Below are 21,932 nucleotides of genomic sequence, written 5' to 3' on the forward strand. Positions count from 1 at the left end.
CTCCCACCCCTCATTTGGGTGCTGTGGGAAGCAAATGTGATGATGAAGTAAACACACTTTGTAAACTGTAAAGTGCTATACCTATGCTTGCCATCGTGTTCCTCTAGCATAAGGTTAATGCTCACAGGTATTTATCAAAAGGTTCCACTACTGGCCGGGTACAGTGGCTCACACCTATAATCCTAGAACTCTGGGAGGCCAAGGCGGGAGGATCGCTCAAGGTCTGGAGTTTGAGCCCAGCCTTAGCAAGAGCGAGACCCTGTCTCTACTAAAACAATAGAAAGAAATTAGCTGGACAACTAAAAATATATATATAAAAAAAAATTAGCTGGGCATGGTGACACATGCTTGTAGTCCCAGCTACTTGGGAGACTGAGGCAGAAGGATCGCTTGAGCCCAGGAGTTTGAGGTTGCTGTGAGCTAGACTGATGCCATGGCACTCTAGCCTGGGCAACAGAGCAAGACTCTGTCCTCTCCCCTCAAAAAAGAGGGTACACTACTGTGGTCTTCTGGAAAAAAAAAGGAAAGAGAAAAGCAAGAAAGAAAGAGGGAGAGAGACATTGTCTACATTAATTGTCAACAATGCCCCCGCTAAACATCTCTCTAGGGTGTTCTAGAGTCAGTGCTTCTGCATGGTCATACAAGCCTGTGCTGGGAGAAAACATCTGGTCTCTTTTATCTGTGGACAGAATAATAGACACTGACCACTGTTCAGGATCAGCTCTATCCTTAAAGGGACGCCCAACCTGTCTCTAGACATGGCCTTTGCACCAAATGGGACGAGCTCCAACAGACCTCTGCCCTTTGGCCCAAGCTGTCCTTCTGGCTGCACAGCTGTGTCTCCCTCCGTGGTGTGGAGACAGCCATGTCCTGTGCACAGAACTGGGGAGGCAGACCGGAGAGCAAGCAATGGGAGGGCGTAGGCTCCCTAGGTACGAGCCAGTTCCAGTCTTGTTCCACCACTCAGGAATGGTGCACTCTCAGGCAAGTCATTTAAATCTCTCTGTGTCTCATTTTCTTCATCTTTAAAAAAGGGTGTCTTAGCTGGGGTTTTCTAGGAAACAGACTCGGAGATGGAGATTTGCATGTAGACAGTTTGGTGCAGACTGCTCTTGGGATCGGCACCTGGAAGGAAGTGGGGCAGAGGAAGAAGAACTTTGATGCAAATTAAGCGATGGCCCCACTGATCCCCCCAGTGGGCTCTGAAGCTGGGCTGTCCCTTCAGAGCTGTCCCATCTTGAGGCGAGGGGGCCGAGCCTTTGTCTACCCACACAGGTTTTTGGATGCAAGTCATCACTGGGAAGGGGAGGCAGCTCTGTCTGGCCAAGGGAAATTCCTGGAGAGGGGCTCAGCTGGGAGACACCAGCTGTCAACTTCCCAACAGTTGGGGAAATGAGAGCGTTGGTCTTGCAGGGGGGCCTGGAAAACACACCACAGCATCCACTACAGAGAACAGCGGGCTTGGGAGGATCAAATGATACAGCGTCTGTGAAGACCTAAGCACAGTACCCCATGATAAACCTGACAAGTCTGTTATCGTCATTATTACCTACTATTATTCTAACTATTGCTTTGTAACAACTGCATGGTGATATTTTTCTTACCTTCTTGACTTCTCTGCCATTCTATTGTGAGCTGCTTAATAGAAATAGCCATGCTCTTTGTTTGTTTTGTTTTTAACTTTTGTATTCCTAGGCTTGAGCACAGAGCTTGGCTCATAATTAATAAATAATTGTGGAATAGAAAGACACATAAAGGCACAGGATTGCACAAGAATGAGACCAGGAGGGGTATGCCCCTGAGACTGCCTTTGGGGACACTGGGAGTGCTCTGGGGTCTTCATTATGAACCAGGTAATAACTGTGTGTCACTGTCTCCTGCTTTCTGTCCTAGTGTCTCCGGACTCCTGGCAGGCCCTGGCCCTCTCTTCAGTAGTAATTGATCCATCGATGAGGAACTTCGATGTTCTCCACGTCAGCACTGCTGCCCCCAGCAACTTTTCTGCTGCCCGAGACCTCTGCTTGTTGGGTAAGAAGAGTTTCCACCCCTCAGATAGGGTGGGACAGGGCCTCACACAAGTGCCACTCAAGACTCTGACCTTAGAGAAACATATGAGACCTGAGATAACCTGGGGTGCTTGGCAGGAAGGGATTAACCTGGAGGGGAAGACCTGGGTGGGGTCTCCTCATGCTCCTGCAGGTCAGCCTGTAGTCGAGGTCTCTAAAGGGATAAGCCAGCCAGCAAAGGAGGCCATGAAACCAGGTCGGGGGAAGGTCAGAAGGATTTAGCAAGCTTAGTCTGAGGCAGAAGAGACGCATGAGAGCTCTGTCGGCTGTCTTCAGGTGACAGGTGGGCCATCGTGGGGAGGAGGAAGCGCACTTGTTCTGGCCAGGCTCATGGGACAAAGCTAAGACCTATGAGTAAAACTACAATTTCAAGAGACATTTTTCAATGCAATTTCAAGAACTTTCAAATAGGCAAATCTGTTCACAGGCGTGTAATTCCTCCAGAGAGTTTCCACTCATTGGTGGTATTTAAACAAGAGCTGACCACTTGATAGGAATGTTCTGCAAAGACTTTTAGCTTCTGAAAGAGGCTCAGATCACATAACATTTACACCCGTCCAAGATTATGAACCCTCTGGAATGTCATGAATTCCATGACTCTCTTCCTCTACAAGTTTGGATAATAATATACACGAAGCTATGTTTATCTTACAGATTGGTCCACCATGTCCAAATGTGCAAGTTGTGCACTGCACAACTCTGAGTGGTGCTATTCACAGAGACTGAGCTATGAAAAGGGCCTTTAGGCTGTGCGCAACCTGTCCAATCAAACGTAATAGCACTATTTTCAGAGCTGTTCTTAGTTCTGAATGCCGTGAAATAGTTTAAATTATCTAGTGCAGAACCTGGCATGCATGGGAAAGGGCGTGGTTCCTGGTGGAACATGGTGGGTATGATGCTGGACAGGGAGGCTTTGGGTGGGGCCAGAGGGAGACAAGGCTGAAGAGGAAGGCAGGGGGTGGAGTATGGAGAGCTTTGTCTGGTATGACTTAATCTTTAAGCCTGTGGGGAGCCATGGAGTTATTTTAAGCAGGGAAATAATGAAGGAACATTTATGAATTAAATAAACAAGAAACCTGAATGTTGTGTGAAATACATTGATGGGAGGTTTGGGTTGCCCACTGCCACCATTTTAATACCCATCCTCTGACACAGTGCCTAGAATTTGTAGTAGATACTCAAATAAATGAGTGATTGCATGATGCATGAGTGATGGATGGAAGGATACGTGGATGGATAGATGGACTGATGGATGCGTGATTAGGTGGAAGGGTGGATGATGATGCATGAACGGAAGGATGGATGAATAGATGGTTGTATGTATGGTTGCAAGAGTGAGGTAACATCACTGAGACCCAAGCCTCACTGTTCTTCTTCTCTTCAGAATGTTCCCAACACCAGGCTTGCCTCGTCACCACCCTGCAGACCCAACCAGGGGCTGTAAGGTGTGTATTCTATCCTGATACCCAAAGCTGCACACATAGTCTGCAGGGCCAGCACTGCCAAGTTCTGCTCCATGAAGAGGCCACCCACGTCTACCGGAAGCCAAGTAAGCAAAGTCCTGAGCCTTAGCAGCCACTCCTGGGAAACTGGACATGGGTGGGAGGGACTGTTCCAACATGTGGTGACTGGGTAGGCTGTGGCTTGGTTGGCCAAAGTTGTCCTGGGCTAGCTGGCACTCACCTGGGGTGAACTGAAGGAAGGTAGAAAAAACTCCTACTTCTGTATATCACTTTTATTGATTTATTCCTTTGAGTTCTAGAAGCCATCTTGGCCTTTGAGTTTCTTAGTAAAACGATTAAGTAGCTTTTTGTTACCACTTTGTAGTTTAGAAAGTTCTTTCACGAGACTTATCTCATTTGATCCTCATACCAGTCTTGGGAGGTGGCAGGATAAGGCTTTATCCCCATCTCAGAGATCGGGAGACTGCAGCCCAGAGAAGTTAAGTTACTCATCTGGTTTCACACAGCTTGTGATAATAGAGCAGAAACTTGGAGCCAGATCTCCTATCTCAAGATGCAATCCTCTCCACAAACCCACACTCCCTGCCTACCACATCATGAGCACGTTGGAGAGGGAAGCTGTTCCTGGCTGAGTTTAGTGTAAAAACATGTGTCAAATATTGTGTTAGGTGCTGGGGCTTCTGGGATGAGGCAAGCAAAGGGGTGTAGCATATAAATCCATTGCTAAGTACAACTGATAGGAGCTGCAGACTAGGAAACAGGAACTGGGAGTCTGGGGGAAGCACCTCACCGCTAGACATGTTTATTGGGTGAAATTAATAACTGTTAAGGTGTTGGCTACACCTGCTGTCTTGTCTCCTAGAGCAGAGGTTGCAAATTTTCTCTATAAAGGGCCAGATGATAAATATTTGTGGCTGTACAGCCGTATATTTCTGTTAAAAACCACTCAACTGCCATTGCAGCATGAAAGCAACAATTAACAATATATCAACCAACAGACATGACTGTGTTCCAACAAAACTTTATTTACGAAACTAGGTAGCAGCTGGATTTGGCTTTATCCCATCCTAGAGCATTGACAGCCCTTCAGTGCTGTCTTGATGCCAGAGATATTCTCCTCTTCTGTCCCCTCCTCGACCTTAGCCTTTAAACCATGAGAGTGTCTCCCAGACCTGGAAGTGCTTTGATTCCTATGTGCTGAGATCTTAGCCTCTCAATCTCAAGTTTTATCTTCTGTCTAGCTGGACACTTACATTATTTAGTCAACCTAGATAGATTTTACTAGTATATGTCACCAATAGTATAGCTGATCTGTGTGATAGTTCTGCTGAGACATGTCTTAACATTGAGTTTTGAGTTCTGTAAAACAAATTGGACTGCTCCTCTGTTTATTCAGTGTGACTAAAATTCAATGTGAAATGCTCACTTCCAAAAGAAGGTGCATGCACACATGTGTCTACATAGATGTCAGCTTTCACACAGGCATAATGTGTTTGCAACTAATGCACATAGCCACAGATAATAGACCCAGGTAGTCACATGGCCTAAATATATTCTGGAAAGAATCTACCATTTCTGCAAAAGAATTCAAAAGGGAGAACTTCACATCTAACATTTTTTCCATGTTTGATTTCATTTGGTTTGGGAAGCGTTGGGCAGCCTCTGAAGGGAGGATTGACTGCCACCGTCCCTGGGAAAGCAGGCTTGCATTCCCTCGAAATTCTTTAGCCTCTGTGTTTGCTCTGGCTTTGCTCCTGCCTTCAGGTGGTGCCACGTTCGTGAAATGTGGCCGTTTTCTGCATAGCAGAAGAAGGTTTCGCCACTGCAGCCGCCATAGTCCTAAGTGCTTGCCTGACACCCTTTGATTTACGATTATGACAGGAAATCTTGTGAGAAGGAACTGTGGGGGTGAGATCAGTCATGATTTGTGATGGAGGCCAGATTAAAAAACAGCAACCGTTTCTTTGCATCCTGAGTTTCCATTTTGAGTTCTAACTCAGATTCCAATGTTTCTGCAACAGAGGTGGTTTCATTTGCTCTTTCTTTTCCTCCCTGCCCCCCCCATTCTTTCCTTTCTTCCTTCTACTCATTCATTCATTCATTCATGTGTTGAACTCCTGCCATTTGCCAGGCACTGGGCTTGGAACATTGTAAGTATTGTTATTCATTCCCGACATTGCTGTGTTGTAGGAGCTGCTATTGTTCCTATGTCACAGATGGGATGATAGGGGATCAGAAAGATTACAAAGTTTTTTCAATAAGTAGCTTTTCCATAACATCAAACACAGATTTACTTGTCTTCCCAGACATCTTCCCAGACCATCTATTGGTTCCACTGTGCCATGCTGCCCCGCAGTGACCAGGAAGTCAGGAACAGACATTATACCTGGGTTTCTCAACCTCAGAACCCAGCGACATCTGGGGCCAGAGAATTCTTTGTTGTGTGTGTGGGGGCGGGGCAGGGGAGTGGGGGTCGTTGGGGTGGGATTGTCCTGTTGATTGCAGGGTGTTTAACAACATCCCTGGCCTCTCCCACCAGATGCCAGTAGTATCTCTTCCCTGCCCTTGTGACAACCAAAAATGTCTCCAGACATGGACAAATGACTCCTGGGGACACAATCACTTCAAATTGAGAACCACTACATTATACCAAGCTCTTAAGGAATGGGTGGATTTCTGCCTTCTGCCTATCTGCCTGTGTGCTTCCTTTCTCCATACTCCTGTTCAGTCACTACTGTAATTTATATATAATTTATATATATATATGTGTGTGTGTGTGTGTGTGTGTGTGTGTATATATATATATATATATATAGAGAGAGAGAGAGAGAGAGAGAGAGAGAGAGATGAAGAGAAAGCAGAAAGGCTTTGTCTTTCAATCAGCCAAGCGTGCAGTTGAGCCGACCAAACCTACCTTTTAGAAATCCTAAGAGACTTCTCACACAAGAAGTGTCTCTCCGAGAGTGTTTATCGCTTCCTTTGAGCAAGGCTTTAAGTCTTTTGGGGAATCAGACAGGCCTGTCTCAAGTCCCTGAAAATAGCACTTGGCACTGAGCCCAGGTTCAACAAAAGTTTATTGAATCAATCAATAATTGAGTCAATCATTCAATTCAACGAATGAATGAAAATGACCTGAAGGAAACCAGACCAGGCTACAGAGAAGGGATGAAGGTTGAGTGGGGAGGGCAGGCCCCATAGTCTTGGCCTTGAGCAAGTAGGAGGGAGGGACTCACAGGCAGGGGCACCTGAGACGCAGAGAGGGACAAAGCTCAGAGGTGGGTTGAGAAAGGGGTGGCTTCGAATCCCGCATCACCTTGCTGTCCTGGCAGGCCCCGAGCCTCCACCCCTAAACCTATTTCCTTACCAGCGAGCTACAAATATGGGTCTGCAATCCCTTAGCTGCAATTCTGAAATCCAAAAGTTCTAAAAGTCAATTCCTTTTTCTAATTTTGCAGCAAACTCATTTGGTGGCAGATCTGACCCAAAGTGCCTAAAGAAATGATATGCTTTAGTCACCCTTCTTAGTGTGAATAATCCATACATTTCACCACAGAGACAATGGCTGATTGCTGTTTGGTGAAGGAGCTTGGCCCCAGCCCGCCCCAGGAAGGTTGAATATTGTCTGCCATGTGCCCCTCTGTTCTTTCAAAAGGCCCAGGGTTCTGGCGGAGGGGCTGTGGGCCTGGGCGAGCAGCCCCTTGCAGGCCAGCTGGGAAGATCCATGTGTAGAAAGGATCCGTGCTGCACTTTGCACGTATTTGGTGACTAATAAAGATCAGCTGTCTTTGCTATTATTTCTTTTGTTCTCATTGAAAACTTGACTAGACTTAAGCTATGGGGGTCTGCATGAGTTACTGACATTTTTGAGGTACAAAAAGCAGTGATTTTCCCCCCCTTTTGCTTAAAGCATGTTAGAATGCCAGTGGAGAGGGCACTCACTTCTGCCCCCATCTGCACCCCCTTCCTTCCCCACAGGCACCCCTCTGCTCAGCTATGAGGCATCTGCACCTTCCGTGGCTATTGCCACCTATGGCCGGCTGCTGGGCAGATCCCAGGCCATCCAGGTGGGCACTTCATGGAAGCAAGTGGACCAGTTCCTTGGAGTTCCATATGCCGCCCCGCCCCTGGCAGACAGCCGCTTCCGGGCACCAGAGCCCTGGAACTGGACAGGCTCCTGGGACGCCAGCAAGCCAAGGTATGGGTTGAGTGGAGTATGCCTAGTGAATGCCCAGAGAAGCTCTTTCCCATTCTAAGCCATCAAAATGAGTCTCGGTAGCAGAGCAGTGCATTCTGGTGTGAGCAACACGTGAGGGTGAGGGATGTATTAGTTAACATAGCATTAAGTGCTATAACAGATACACTCCCAAATATCAGTAGCCTAACCCTGTTCCCTTCGTGTGAAGTCCATCTCGTGATGCAGGGGCCTGTGTGCTCTGCTCCATGCAGGGATCCATGGACCCAGGCCAAGAGAGGCTCTGAGTTCTTCGGAGGCCACCTGGATGTTGGTCTGGGAAGGAGAGGCTGTGGAGTAATCAGCAGGAAGTTCCCATGGATGAGCCTGGAGGTGGGGTACACACGCCACGTGCACCAGGATTGCAGTGGCCAGGCTCAGCCTCCTGGCCACCTCTGACTTTAGTGAAACTGGAAAACACAGCACTGAAACAAAAGTCAATGAGCTAATGAAAAACATTTTGAGGACTTTTTTCCCCCCACAATATTACGTTTTTTTTTTTTAAAGCACCCATATCTTATCTTCTTCCCTTATCAAAATTTTCAATTTTCTTTTCCATGCATGCGTCACTTTAAATAGTAGATGTATTGAAGAACACTTTCATGATTTTTTTTTTCTAACTGAAGCATGCTCCGAGTACCTGTGAGAAGAGCACCCATTGCTGCTGCCTTTCTCTTCCCTCCCGGCAGGCATCTCGTGGCTCTGCCTTAGGCAGCTGCACCCTCCATGCGCATTACCACCCATAGCGGATGCTAAGCGGGTCCACAGGCCCATGGCCAGACAGAGTGGTGAGCTAGGAGGCTCTTGAAGTACTCCAGGGCAAGGATAGTGAGGGCTTGACCAGGACAGTGGCAGTAGGAAGGCAGAAAGGCATGGCTGTCTGTCTACCAATGGGAAACAAAGAGAACAAATACGCATGAATTAGGACACCTTATCACGTTAAGATGTACCCATTTGTCAGGTGAGGTGATCCAGTGACATAGGTCTTGAGTGGAGAGTGATTGCAGAGTGTGGGTCACTGCAGCCTAGGGGTTGGGTGGTATTCAAGTCGCTTGTTGGGTGGCTGATCACTATGCTGCCGTTAGGCATGGTCTCAGCTGTGGTCTCAGTTCTTATAGCAGGACATGCTCAAACCAGCACCCTGGGACTCTGTACTGGTATAGGATGCAGGTCAGACATCCCTTCCAGAGAAAGGTCTACACATTGGAGCAAGGAAGCGCAATGGTCCCGAGAGGCTTCTATTGCCCCCTTCTCTATCCAGGGCCGTTGGGTCAGCACCTTTCTCTCTGGGCCAATGCATTGTCCCTGAGAAACGTTCCTCCACAGGCCAGTAGCCAGAGAGTGAGGGGCACCCTGTTGTTCCTTCCATGGACTAGCCAATGCCATTTCTGGAAGCTGCCTGATTTCCACAGAGCTGGTGGGACACCAAGCCTTTGGAGTGAGGTGATGGACTCCGGCCATAGACAACAGGTGGGGAGGGGAGATGGGGCATGTGCCCTTATGTGTTTCTCCTGGAAGTCACACGGTCTGTATCTGCAGGGCCAGCTGCTGGCAGCCAGGCATCCTAACACCCACGTCTCCAGAAGTCAGCGAAGACTGTTTGTATCTCAACGTGTTTGTCCCCCAGAATGTGGTGAGTTCCAAAGCCCTTGCTATGTCTGCCCTGAGAACTCTCCCCTTGGAAATCCACTGTCCCCCAGTGCCAGCGCTGTCCGCTCACCTCCCCAGTGGCCCACGGAGCCTGTGCTCCTCCAGTGCTGTCTGCAGCTGGCTCTGAGCTTTGTGGAGGCTGGATGGCAGGAAGTGAGCAGAGGGGCCTCCCACTTCCTACGTGACCGCATCTGCTCCTGCCCTCGTCCTCACCCACCGCGCCACACAGGGTGGATGGCACACGTCAGTCGTTCCAAGGGCCTGTCAGGCGTGGCACTGTTCTGGGAGGGGCACAACCATGAACCAGAGCCCTCGTGAGGCTTATGTGTTAGAGAGAGGGGCAGAAATAAATAGATAAGCAAATAAATATTGACTAATTACAATATTAATAAGAACTGTGAAGAAAAATAAGCAGGGTGAGGAGACACCAAGTGACAGGAGGTGTCAGCAGGGAATCAGGAGGTGACACTTGTGCAGAGGCGTGGAGGGAGGAGGGTGTTGAGCTGTGCAGCTACGTGGGTTGGGATGAAGGCCGCAGCCCTAGAGGGTTACGGGCTGGGCAGGGGAGCCCAATTCAAATGAGTCTGCCAGTGAGGAAATGGGGTGCTCTCCTTGGAAAGACCCCTCCAGAAGCATTTCTCTGGAGCCTTCCTTGTGGACTTTCGTTTGAGGCAGAAGGGTGGTGAGGTTTTGGACTTTGACCTTAAATCCAGTTAGGCCTGTTTGAAGGCCTATATCTGCCTGAGTAGTTGCCACAATCCTGGTGCTGAGTGTTTGGGTCTCCTGTTTAGGGGCAAGGGTCAGAGCTCCGCATGAGAGAACGAGGAAATGGTGAGCTTGTCCTCCAAAAGACCACCAGGGTGGCTACGTAGCAGAAAGGAGAGCATCATTGGCAACATCAGTTTGTAAATTGGGAAGAGCCAGTCTCTGGTGTGTACGAAGATGCTTTCTCCTTGAAGAGGGAAAGAGCAGGTGGGGTTTGTTATGCCTCATAGGGTCCATATTACATAGTAGAGTCACACATATTCAGCAGGTTTGGGGGAAAAGCTATATATATATTTATGAGGGGACTCGAGCTCATGCACAATGGGTAAACATATACATAACATGTGCCCTGTGTTCAGTTTGGGGTGGGGCTTAAGCATTAAAATGAGGTAGATTTGGGCTCTTTACATGGAAAGATGAACTATAGGACACACAGTTTGTGTGCAGCCTCTATAATTTGAGTGAAACTGGCTTAGGGTCTGCAGGCTGGTCCTTTGTCTAACCAGAGCTATAGTGATCTGGGCGGTAAACCAGAGATAGAAGGGGGCTGATCATTTTCCTCATATCTCCTATTGTTAGAGGGTTTAGCAAGAGTATGGCTTTCCTTGTAGCCATAGGAATTCAGAAAGTTGCCATGCCAGCTGAGCCCTCAACCCTCAACCCGTAAGCAACTTTTGCTTCCTTAACCTTAGGGTCCATGCTCTGTCTTAGTTGACATAGGGGCATCTATTTCGATCTCTCAGATCGCAAGTTTTAGGAAACATGAGTTTCTGAGGATGTGGACCTAGTCAGTGTAGAGGGATCCGATCCCAGGGCAGGTGTGACAAGTCTGCCTCTTCCTGGTCCCCAGGCTACTAGCAGTGAGGGTAATTGCACTTCCGAGGTTTGGTCCCAGGTCTGCAGTGAGCTGCCATTCCTGCCACGTGCTTACTCTGCAATGTGGGCTCAGTGTCCCCACCTTCTGTGAGCCTCAGTGTCCTTATCTGTAAAATGGGGCTTGATGGTTTGCTCAGGCTGCCATAGCAAAGTACTGCAGGCTGGGTGGCTTAAACACAGGAACTTATTTTCTCACAATTCTAGAGACAGGGGTTCAGGGTTAAGGTGTCGGCAGAGCTGGTTCCTCCTAGGCCTCTCTCCTTGACTTGTAGATGTCCATCTTCTTCTCCCTGTGTCTTCACGTGGTCTCCCCTCTGCACCTGCCTGTTCCCTGGTCTCCCTTCTTATAAGGACACCAGTCCTGTTGGACTAGGGCCCACACTTATGGCCTCACCTTATCCTCATTACCTTGTTAGGCCCCATCTCCAAATATAGTCACATTCGTGGTCCTGGGGGCTAGGACTTCATCGTATGCTCGAGGGGACACTCAGCTCACTGCACAGGGCTAAGTGTGCCCACAGGGCAGAGTTGATGGGGGAGCCTGCATAGACCTAGAATCTGGCTCCTAGCATGGGAACAGCCTCACCAAGCTCTTGCAGGTGAAACAGGCATCATTTCCTCTAGCCTGCTTTTCTACCACCCCGCAGGCCCCCAACGCGTCGGTGCTGGTGTTTTTCCACAACACCATGGAGGGAGAAGGGAGCGCAGTATGGCCAGCTGTCGACGGCTCTGTCCTCGCTGCTGTTGGTGACCTCATCGTGGTCACTGCTGGCTACCGAGTGGGTGCCTTCGGCTTCCTGAGTTCCGGTGAGTTGCTGACCCCTGAGCCAAGGTTCAACCCCTTCTTCCTTAAGCCCCTTCCCCTCGCTGCCCCTGCCCCTCCTCCAGCACAGCTGTGCACACAGTGGAGAGTCCAGCATATTCTGAGACCTTCCATTGATGCTGACACCTGTGGATGAGAGCAATAGTTGATGCTTATTGAGACCTTACTGTGTGTCTAAAGCTGTTCCAAGTACAGCTATGGGTGTTAGCCTGTGCGTGTGTGTGTGTTGAAGAGGAAGTTGAGGCCCAAGGAGTGTAGAAACTGGCTCAAGGTTATACACTTAGGAAATAGCAGAGCCAGGATTCACCAGGGCTGGACTTGCCCTGGACAAGCTCCAAGAGTGGGCTTTTGCTCTCCTGCCCACGGGGAAGCCATCTGCCTTGGAATGAGGGCGGTATAAATAGTGATTTCCACCTCCTTTAATTCTGGCCTCACTTGTGAACATTGTCCTGTCCCATACCCAGGCACAGCCCTGTTTATCACCCTGGCTGTGCCTCCATCCTCTGCACCGACCACCAGGGCAGAACTGAGCCCTGGACCGACCCAAACGGCCTCCACCCATGTCTTCTCCTCCGTCTCCAGATACCACTAGGAGTAGCGGAGGTGTCAGGCCTCAGTGGCAGAGGGTGGACACACTGGCCTTGGAATCTGAAGAGCCAAGGGCCAGCTCTGCCACTTGTTGGCTGTGGGACCTCGGACAAAGCCCTTCCTTTCTCTGAGTATCAGTTTTCTCCTCTGGAAAATGGGAATAATTTTACCCAACTTCTGTAGTTACTGTGTGTTCAGGTGAGGGGATAGCTGGGAAGGGCTTTAGAGACTGTGATGTGTTGTACATGCCCTCAAGGATGGGGACCGAGCTTCATCTCTGTTTAAAAAGGGTCTCGTTGAAGACCTGGAATGTTTTATATGCTAAGTAAGGGTGAGCAGGTGGGAGTGATCTACAGTGGACTAGGACGTCTGGAGGATAGCAGGTTTCGGAGGAGCTGAGTGACCGCATGGCATGAGGCCTTGGATGCCCCAGTGAAGGTTCTAGGCCTGGACCACAAACAAGAAGATAACAGGCTTGGGAAATGGGCAAGAAGTTAGGGCAATATGCAACCAGATGCCAACGTGGGAGTCAGGGATGATGAACACATTTCAGATTTTCCTTTAGAGATAGCGGGATCAGCTGGGAATCCGAGAGTGGATACAGCTTCCCCCTTCCTGGCCTCCATTCTCTGTCTGGGAGACTCTGGGTCCCTCACTGGACCTTTCCAAATCCCAGTTTTCTCACCAGTAAAACGAGGAAAATTATCCCCACCCTCTTTCACATGTATGTGGTGTTGAGACGCGAATATGCTGACTGGGGTTTTGTGGAAGCTTTTTGGAGAATATAGATAATTATTCACATACGAGTTTATTTTCTTTTTTAAAGAGAGAAAACTCTTTTCTCTTTTTGAATATAACACTGACAGTGATTTGTTAAGTCAGGAGCCCCTTTCCCTGCAGAGGTGGGTGGCATTCAGGTCTGGTCCTGTTGGAGGTCCCGTGGAGCTCTCCCCAGACATGACTGACTTTTTGGCTTAGAGCATTTCTAGACAGAAGAGAGCGACTTTCCATATGTCGTCTGTCGCTGAGGGGGTGGAGGATTTTGATTTCACGGAGTGTAATCTTGTTGCGAATTCATGTGTTTCTGGAAAGGCAAACTCATTTTGGCTGCTGGCAGGGGCAGCCAGCGGGGAGGCGACGGAAGCTCCAGAACACTCAGCCCCACTCATTCCTGACTGGCACCAATGCTGCCTGTTCATTTCGCTCAAAGGAAAACTGTCAGCAAGAGGGAAGAAGATTGCACTGATGGAGAGCCGCTCCTTACCAGATCTTTCTCCTGGACTACCCCACTCAGCTCTCACAGAGCTGCGAGGCCGGCAGCGTGGCCATTTTACAGATGAGATAGCGAAGCTCAGTGGGACTTTGTCACCCACGGTCATATGTGGCAGCCTGGGTGCTAAACTCTGTTGGTTGAACAATAACAAGAAATACGAATTGCAGCTTGCTCCTTTGGATGTCTAGAAATGCCCCTTTGATGCCTTGCTCCTCAGCTGTATAGAGCAGGGTCGGTCTTTCGTGTTTATTTAGCCACAGGCCATTTTCTTTGCTTTGTTCAGGAGCCCTTGTAGCACGTCCTGCATTCCCAAAGAGCTTTTGGGTCTCTTGCATTGCACCTCCCTGCAGTTCGCCCTGAGAGGGGAGCAAAGATGTTAGTGTTGGTCAGGAAACTGAGTCACAAACACAGGACATGGGGCAGAGGACCAGCAGAGCCGTGATAGGGACGCAGGCCTCCTAGCTGCAGAGGAGCGGTTCCTGCCCATCTCCTGCACCTTGGTGACCAGGCTCTGCAGAGCAGTGCCGGAAGCAGGAGCTCACCTCCCCGAGGAGAAAGGAGCAGGCCCCTGGCCTCTGTTAATCCTCCTAGTAAACCCGCGGCACAGATACATCATCCATCCCTTTTTCCACTTAAAAAAAACAATCAGTAGATTTTACTATTTAGAGCTGGTTTAAGTTTACAGAAAAACTGAGCAGAAAGTACAGAGAGTTCCCAAACACTCTGCCTCCCCTGCCTTCGGTTTCCCCTGTTGTTATTAACACCATGTCCTGGGTGGGCTCATTTGTTACACTTGACGAACCAGTAGGGATATTTTATTATTCACTGACATCCATAGTTTACATCTGGGCTGGTGCTCTGTGTTGTGCAATCTCTGGGTCTTGCTGAATGCGTGACGTCCTGTGTCCACCCTTGCAGGACCCTACAGCAGAATTTTATTACCTTACAACTTCCTCGTGCTCCTCCTATTCATCACTTCCTTTTTCCATTTTAAACAGTTGTAAACTGCAGTTCAGAACATAGGTCTGGAAAGAGCTGGTCACGCTGAGTGCCGGCCTCGGCCTGGGGTCCTGCAGGCAGCGCAGCTTTGCATCTGAACAGGACAGGGGCTGAGAGCTGCTCTGTCGCTCCGCCGGGCTGGGGGCTCTGGGCAGTTCCTCCCTTCCACATCCCATCCCAGGCTGCGCATCCATCAGCAGAAGATGCCAACACGTGTCGGGCAGCTTCCATGAGCTGAGGCACGTGAAAGACAAACACCAGAACCTTGCCTGGTACCTAGCAGGGCTCACACATGTTAATCCTTCTTTCTTCCCCCAGATAGGGGCTCTTTCAAGGCAGGGCTATGTTTCATCATTTCTCAGCCCAGCATCTGGCCAGTGGCGGGCACAAAACTGCCTCTTAATGGCAGCTGCAGCCGTCTTGTCATTTACTGAGTCAGGGAGAGTAGCTGCTGTGTGCGTCACCTCATCTCATAATGTGCTGCAGCAGCTACTGCTGTGTCCCAGAGAGAAGATGGTCCCCTAGAGCCCCATGTTCTAGAGGCTCTTTTCAAAAAGAGATGGGAGAAAGATGAAAATGGAAGCCCGTGCCCGCCCTGAGGCCGACTAGACAAACTCGGCTCTCTGTTGAGGAAAGGCAAGCCCAGCCCAGTATTTAAAGGGAGCCTCAGCTCCTGTTGAAATGAGCTGTCGGAATGAACAGTGAGGGGTCCCTGGTGTGCCAGGGGAGGCCATTTCCCCAAGCCTGAGTCCTTCAGGCGGGATAGACCCCAGGGGCATCTGGCACTCAGTGGTTGTCCTCTGTCTGGCAAAGCAATGCAGTGAGGGGAGCTGGGGGGCAAGGGAGGCCAGGGTGGACAAGGCGCTTGCTTGTGGGCCCTCCACAGGGCGTGGGAGGGGAGGAAGTGTGCTTTGGCCAGGGAGCCAGACAGAAGGCCTGGCTGCCAAGGGTGACCACGCAGTGCATGACTTCATCATCCCTGGGACACTCGGAGGCTTGTGGAGAGAGTCTGCTGTCCTTCCTAAGCAGAAAGTCAGGCACAAATGTGGCCCCAGCGGGCACCCGTCACAGGGGCTATTCCTGCTACTGAAGACAAGACAGGCCCTGCTAAAAGCATTGATGAGATAATGTTAGGACCTAAACCTGTTCTATTTTATTAAAAAGTTAATCTTCTATAGCATTTGATGCCAGGCTCTGATCTGTTCCGTTTTGCAAATATTAGCTAATTTATTCATCGTAACAACCTAAAGAGGTAGGTGCTATCATCATCCCCATTTTTTAGATAGGGAAAACCAAAGCACACGAACGTAAGTAACTTGTCCAGGGCCCCACATGGCTAGTCGGTGGTGGAGCCGGCACTGCAGCCAGCTGGTTTGGCTCCACAGTCGCCATGCCATGCTGCCTCTTATCCGTGTCCATTGATAAGACCTGCTTGAGGACCTACCGTGAGCCCAGAACTGCACCAAGGGGCTTCTGCTGAGGGCGTGCTTGAACGTGTGCTGGCTGGTCCTGATCCGAGGGGTAGGAACCTAGAGGTGGTGGGGCAGATCAGGGCGGGCAGGGTGGATGGGACGAGTGTTATCACAAGTCCAGCTTTCGTTCATATCATCTCCCCACCAAGCTGTAGCCCCTGGGCAGCCCAGAGCAGCCCTCTTCTGTCCTGCCCCACAGGGCCAAGCCTCATGCATGTTAATCTGCAGTGCAGTGTGTGCTTGTGGCAAGACTGAGCGAGGTGGGACCTGAGGGGTCCCCGAGCATGAGAACTGGGGCTGAGCCACAGCACACTGCAGCAGCGTGGACGAGGGCACGGCGGGCGGCCTCTGGGCAGGGATGGGGGCCCAGACTGATCAGACAGGCTGACGGCACATCTTAGCGGGTCTAAACAGCCAGGAAGATGTTCAGACTTGATACACTAGGAATGAGGCAGTTATGAAGGCTCTTTGAGTAGAGAAAGTTCCAGAAATAGAGCACTTACGTTTTTTAATGTGCGCCATTGATTTTTCAGCAAATGTTTGTTGAATTGGATTGAGCGTTGGTTGTGAATTAGGATTTGAGTTCCAAGTTGATCTCAAATTTACTTCTTACATCTAAAGAAACTCTTTCCTCCTTAAGTTTTAATTTCTTCACCAGTAAAAGAAAGGATTGAACTTGACTTCTCAGACTATAATTGCTTGTTAACTGCCTTCTGAGTGAGTGTCTGAGGCTGTGTGCTAGGACAGCACCTAGCAGGGTGCCTGGCCCCAGCCGGAGCCCAATTCGCACTGGTTTGATGAGGGGCCCCTGGAGCACACCCTCACCTCTGACCTCCCAGGAGTGTGACCCCAGAGGTCAGCACTGGCCCTGCTCGTGCATTGGGAAGCCTAGCTGATATATGGGAAGTCAGAGTCAGGAACGTCCCCCTTTCCCCATCATCACTAGAAATGCAGGCCACAGATGTCACCTCCCAGATTTGCAGGATTTGGCCCCAGTTGGTTGGCACCCTGCTTTCCTGGGCTCCCTGAGACCTTGGGGGAAACGAACACGTTCATCCTAACAAATGGAACATATGTGCAATCCAGAAAAGTTCACAGTGGGGACCATGTCCTACCAATGGCTTCACCAATCCCCAGAACATGAAACACATTTGAAGACATTCTGAATGTCTTCCCAGCTGGAAGAATAATTTGTATTGTTATGCACCTGAGCTGGTGTTCTCTTCAGCTGTGTGAATACTAGATTGGAGAATCAGGATGCAAGATTTTTTCTGTTTTTTTTTCTGTTTTGACTATTTGAGAATATGGGGTCGTGTCAGTAGTTTCTCGCTGGATACTGAATCCTGTCAATCACAACTCCGGTGCCTTGTGGGGAAATGTGAGGGGATGGAGCTCTGGGAGTGGCCTGAGCTGCCGATGGACGTTCACTCGATAGTCATCAGCATGCAGGTGTCATGGAAGCTGTGAAATCTGTTTCCTGGGGCAAAGTCAGAAAAAGAAGACTGGGAACCCTAGTCCAGATGAGAATGTGGTTTAGTGATTCAAGGTTTTTAAAGGAGGACAAGTTAGCGGAGTAGCTTGCCAAGGAGCATCCACTGAATTCACAGGACAATCAGAAGGGTTGGGGTATGTAGTGTCCCAAAAAGCTAAGGAGAAGAGCATGTTTTTGCTATAGTTCTTTGTGTCTCAATCATTTCATTAAAAAAAAATAGTGCTGGGTTTTCAACGAATGTTTATTGACTTCCATGAAAAAGGGAAGAAATCAGTTCAGTTGCATGATATTAAAGGCACAGAAGACAAGGCAGGGGGAGAATGGGATCCAGAGCCCCAGCCTGGCCTGGCCACTGTCCGGGACAGCCACATACCGCGTGGTCCATGCTGCATGGTCCAAGTGTTGTCACCTCCTTCCTGACGATCGGCGGAGCTAGGGGGTGAAACTGCTATGCATTGTCTCTAATCTGAGCAATTGCCCCCATCTAATGATGGGGAAGCTGTGGCCCAGGGAAGTGAAGGTCTCCTCACTGGCAAAGCCTAATGCTAGAATTCAAGCCTAAGTGTGTCTCATTTCGAAGCCCATGTTCTTCCCACTGTCCCTCACTATATTTGGAACCCACTGTCCTGACCTGTGGGATAAGAGCCCAGGTCCCCTGGAGGAGCCACGTGCCTGGCATAGATAGCACCATGAATGTTAAATCCGAGGTTGCAAAATCACAAAGGGTAAACGGCTTTCCTCTTTCCTGAAGGGTCGGGAGAGGTGAGTGGCAACTGGGGCCTGCTGGACCAGGTGGCAGCTCTGACCTGGGTGCAGAACCACATTGGAGTGTTCGGCGGGGACCCTCGACGTGTGTGCCTGGCGGCAGACCGTGGCGGGGCTGACGTGGCCAGTATCCACCTTCTCACGAGCAGAGCCACCAACGCCAGATTATTCCGGAGGGCTGTGCTGATGGTGAGTCTCCAGCTCTCTCTTCAGTCTTACTGCAGATGCTGGTGGGGAGGTGGTTCTCCCTAGATGGCTTCAGTTGCTTGGGTTTTCCTTGTCCTTATCCTGAGTATGGATCCTGTTTATCCTTCCATGTGCATGTGATTGCAGGAAGCTATAGGGCTCCCTGAACACTTTCCACTCATGCCAAATTCTAGGTGGTGAAGTGTTTTGTTTCCTGGGAGTGCCTTGCTGGGGTTCAGTGGTCTGAACCAGCCAGTACCTCCCTTGTCAATGAATGGTAGCTAAGAAGAGAACTCACTACTCATGATTCTACTGGATGGTCTGAAGTGATTATGGTGATGGTGACAACGATACAATGATGTTGATGACGACAATAATTAGGATGATATAATGACGTTGATGAGGATGATGATGATGATGGAAGGAATAACCTGGTTGGTCACAGCGTAAGCCCTGATGTCTGTTGTTCTGCTATTAATTCGTTCCTAATGTTGTGGTGCACCCAATTAGTGCCAGGTGTGCTGTGCTAGGTGCTGGAAATGCCGTGATAAATAATACGTGCCCCAGTTCTCAGGAAGCTTGTAGTTACTGAGGGTGGCGGACAAATACTTGAAGCAGATATTTAAAAGAGGGTCTTAGGGTGGCCCGAAGGGAAGACACCAACCAAGCACAGGGGATGGAGCAAGTGTGGAGGAAAACATCCCTGGAGGGGGAATGTCTGAGCTAAATGCAGAAGGCTGTGTGGGCGTTAACTAGGCAGAGTCCTGGCAGCAGGGAGAGCTTGGAGGACAGAGCCCTGGTGGGCAGCAGCGTGGAGGCAGACAGGGGCCAGACCACCCTGAACAGCTTAGGTTTTATCCTGAGTGCCTGGGGAGCCTTCAAAGGAGTTTGTCTGTTTGTTTGCTTGTTTGTTTCATTTTATGATTTAACTATTTTAAAGTGTCCAGTTCAGTGGCATTAATTACATTCCCAATGTTGTGTGACCATCACCACTCTCCACCACCAGAACAGAAATTCTGTATTCATGAAACACTAACTCCCCACTCTCCACCCCCTCAGCCCCTGGTGACCTCTATTCTACTTCCTGTCTCTAGGAATCTGCCTGCTCTAGGTACCTCACACCAGTGGAATCATACAAGGTTTGTCCTTTTGTGTCTGGCTTATTTCACTTAGAGTGACGTTTTCAAGGTTCATCCATGCCGTGGCATATATCAGTATTTCTTTCCTTTTTAAGGCTGAATAGTATTCTGTTGTGCAGTTAGACCACATTTTATTCATCTAGTCATCTGTCGACGGACACTGGGTTCTACCCTGTCCTATTGTGAACACTGCCACTATGAACACTGGTGTCCCATCAAAACATTTTTAAGCAGGTGGGAAACTTGCTTAGAACAGCCCTTTAGGAAGACTTCTCTTAGGGTGGGATGGAGGATGGAATTAAGAGGGGCAACACCGGGGACAGAGAAAGAGATTAGGGGACTATGAAGTATGAAGTCCCCCTTGGAGAACCACTGAGACCCGCACCATGGCTGGAGCCCCCATCGTCGACCTGCTAGCAATTCTAAGACCCCGTGACTGTACCCCAGCCTTGCCCAGCCTTCCTGGGATCCAAATCCTTGATCATAGGACAGAAGAAGTGCCATGTTATAGGTCTTTAGGAATACTTGATGCTAGATGGCGTTGTCACCATTCCCAACAGAAAGCAGTGACACCTGTCACTCCATCTCTCTCTGTCAGCCGCAGGAGCCTTTATAGTTCCTTGGAGTCCATGCTCTGTTCTGCCTCCTGCAGGCAGTGTCCTTTGTGTGGAGCACGTTTCTGCCAGCCCCCTCTTTGCCTGCACTTCTTGTCCTTTAGGAAAACTTTCCCGGCTTTTCAGCCTAGAACGGGGCCCCCTGTCTATGGCTTGTGCTGCTTGTGTTTCTGCCCAGCATTTCCCATCATTTCCATCAGTAAGTAATTGCTCTCAGGGCCAAGGCTGCCCCCTCACAAGGCTGTGAGCTCCAGCAGAGCAGGGCGTGTGCCTGGCTCTCCGCGGGGCCCCGGGTACTCACACAGCGAGTCCTGCAGTGAGCGGATGCTCTGTAATTAACATGGCAGCAAGAGCAGATGGCTGGGGGAGTGTTCAGTTGTTGTTCTTGGGGCCCCGGGACCCACAGGCGGCTTCACTTCCCTCCTTCCCACCTCTTCCTCATGTTTCTTGTTCTCTGATTCCAATTGTCTTCACTCTGTCCCTCTGAAGTTGGTCCATCTCAGTGGCAGGAGAGTTGAGCACAAACATCTTTCAATTCCTGGTGTTGAAAATAGATTATCCTGCTTTGGGTTGATCCTAGAGGGATTTCTCCAGGGCTCTCTCAGAAACCAGACCCTCACTAGGACCCAGAAGATGCTCAAAGTACCTTCTAATAGGCCTAGAAGACAGATTTTTCTTTTTGAGGGTTTAGGTGTTTGGGGAATTTCAAAAACTAATCTGTTTTAACAAATGGCAGCATATTTAAAAATAAACCCTCCCGTCTGCTTTAGTCATTTGGAAGCAGATTTTACAACTGCTCCCAGCAGTCTTTGGGATGCATGTGAAATTATTTGGAATCAAGAGAACTAAAATACTTCAATATATTAGCAGTTCTTAAATGTGTTCTTTACCAACAGATGTTTGGGGGAATGAATGTGAGTTGGAAATTTATTCTTGGATAAAAATCTTAAGTCTATCTGCAAATCTTGGGTTCAAAACTGTTTAAACATTGGCCAAGAGAAACTCTGGTGATGATAATTAATAACCTATTATCGTTTAGCACATTGGAGACCACAAAGCACTTTCAATATCTCATCTCATAGATTCCTCACATTGATTGGCATGGGGTCTTTATTTTATTTTCAATCTAGAGATAAGAAATCTGAGGCTCAGAGAAGTTCAGTGACCTGCCAAAGAACACACAGCAAAGGGGTGCTGCATTAGTGTCTAGAACATCCAGCCAACTCCTGTGTTTTCCCACTCTTTATGAGGCTGCTGTTCCAGGAACTTGGGACTCGGTTGGGGTCTCAAGGTGTAAGAGAAAGAGCCCAAGGCTAGAATCAGATAGGCCTGCATTAAAATCTTGGTCTTGGAGGAAACCTTTCATCTTGCATTCTTCACCTATAAAATCAAATCAGTATTCTATCTCCCAAGGTCTCAAGATGCTGTTATGACATAAAGGTTGCAAAGTGTCCTGCACACCATACAAACTCAAGACATCCAAGTTCCCCCTTTCCTTGCCAAGAGAAGGGATCTCCAAATAAATGCAAG

At 49.2% G+C, this 21,932-nt stretch overlaps 1 protein-coding gene across 1 annotated transcript in view; it reads left to right on the forward strand.

Moving 5' to 3' along the window:
• The window catches only part of TG (thyroglobulin), a 251,456-nt gene that overhangs the window by 130,170 nt on the left and 99,354 nt on the right, over positions 1-21,932 (forward strand). The window contains exons 36-41 of the mRNA XM_012648052.1: positions 1,894-2,028; positions 3,451-3,615; positions 7,505-7,724; positions 9,300-9,393; positions 11,699-11,858; positions 18,450-18,652. Coding sequence (XP_012503506.1) covers positions 1,894-2,028; positions 3,451-3,615; positions 7,505-7,724; positions 9,300-9,393; positions 11,699-11,858; positions 18,450-18,652 — 977 coding nt within the window. The remainder of the gene's footprint in view (positions 1-1,893; positions 2,029-3,450; positions 3,616-7,504; positions 7,725-9,299; positions 9,394-11,698; positions 11,859-18,449; positions 18,653-21,932) is intronic.

Source organism: Propithecus coquereli, unplaced genomic scaffold (assembly GCF_000956105.1).
Source record: "Propithecus coquereli isolate 6110/MARCELLA unplaced genomic scaffold, Pcoq_1.0 Scaffold28, whole genome shotgun sequence".
In the NCBI taxonomy this organism is placed as follows: domain Eukaryota; kingdom Metazoa; phylum Chordata; class Mammalia; order Primates; family Indriidae; genus Propithecus; species Propithecus coquereli.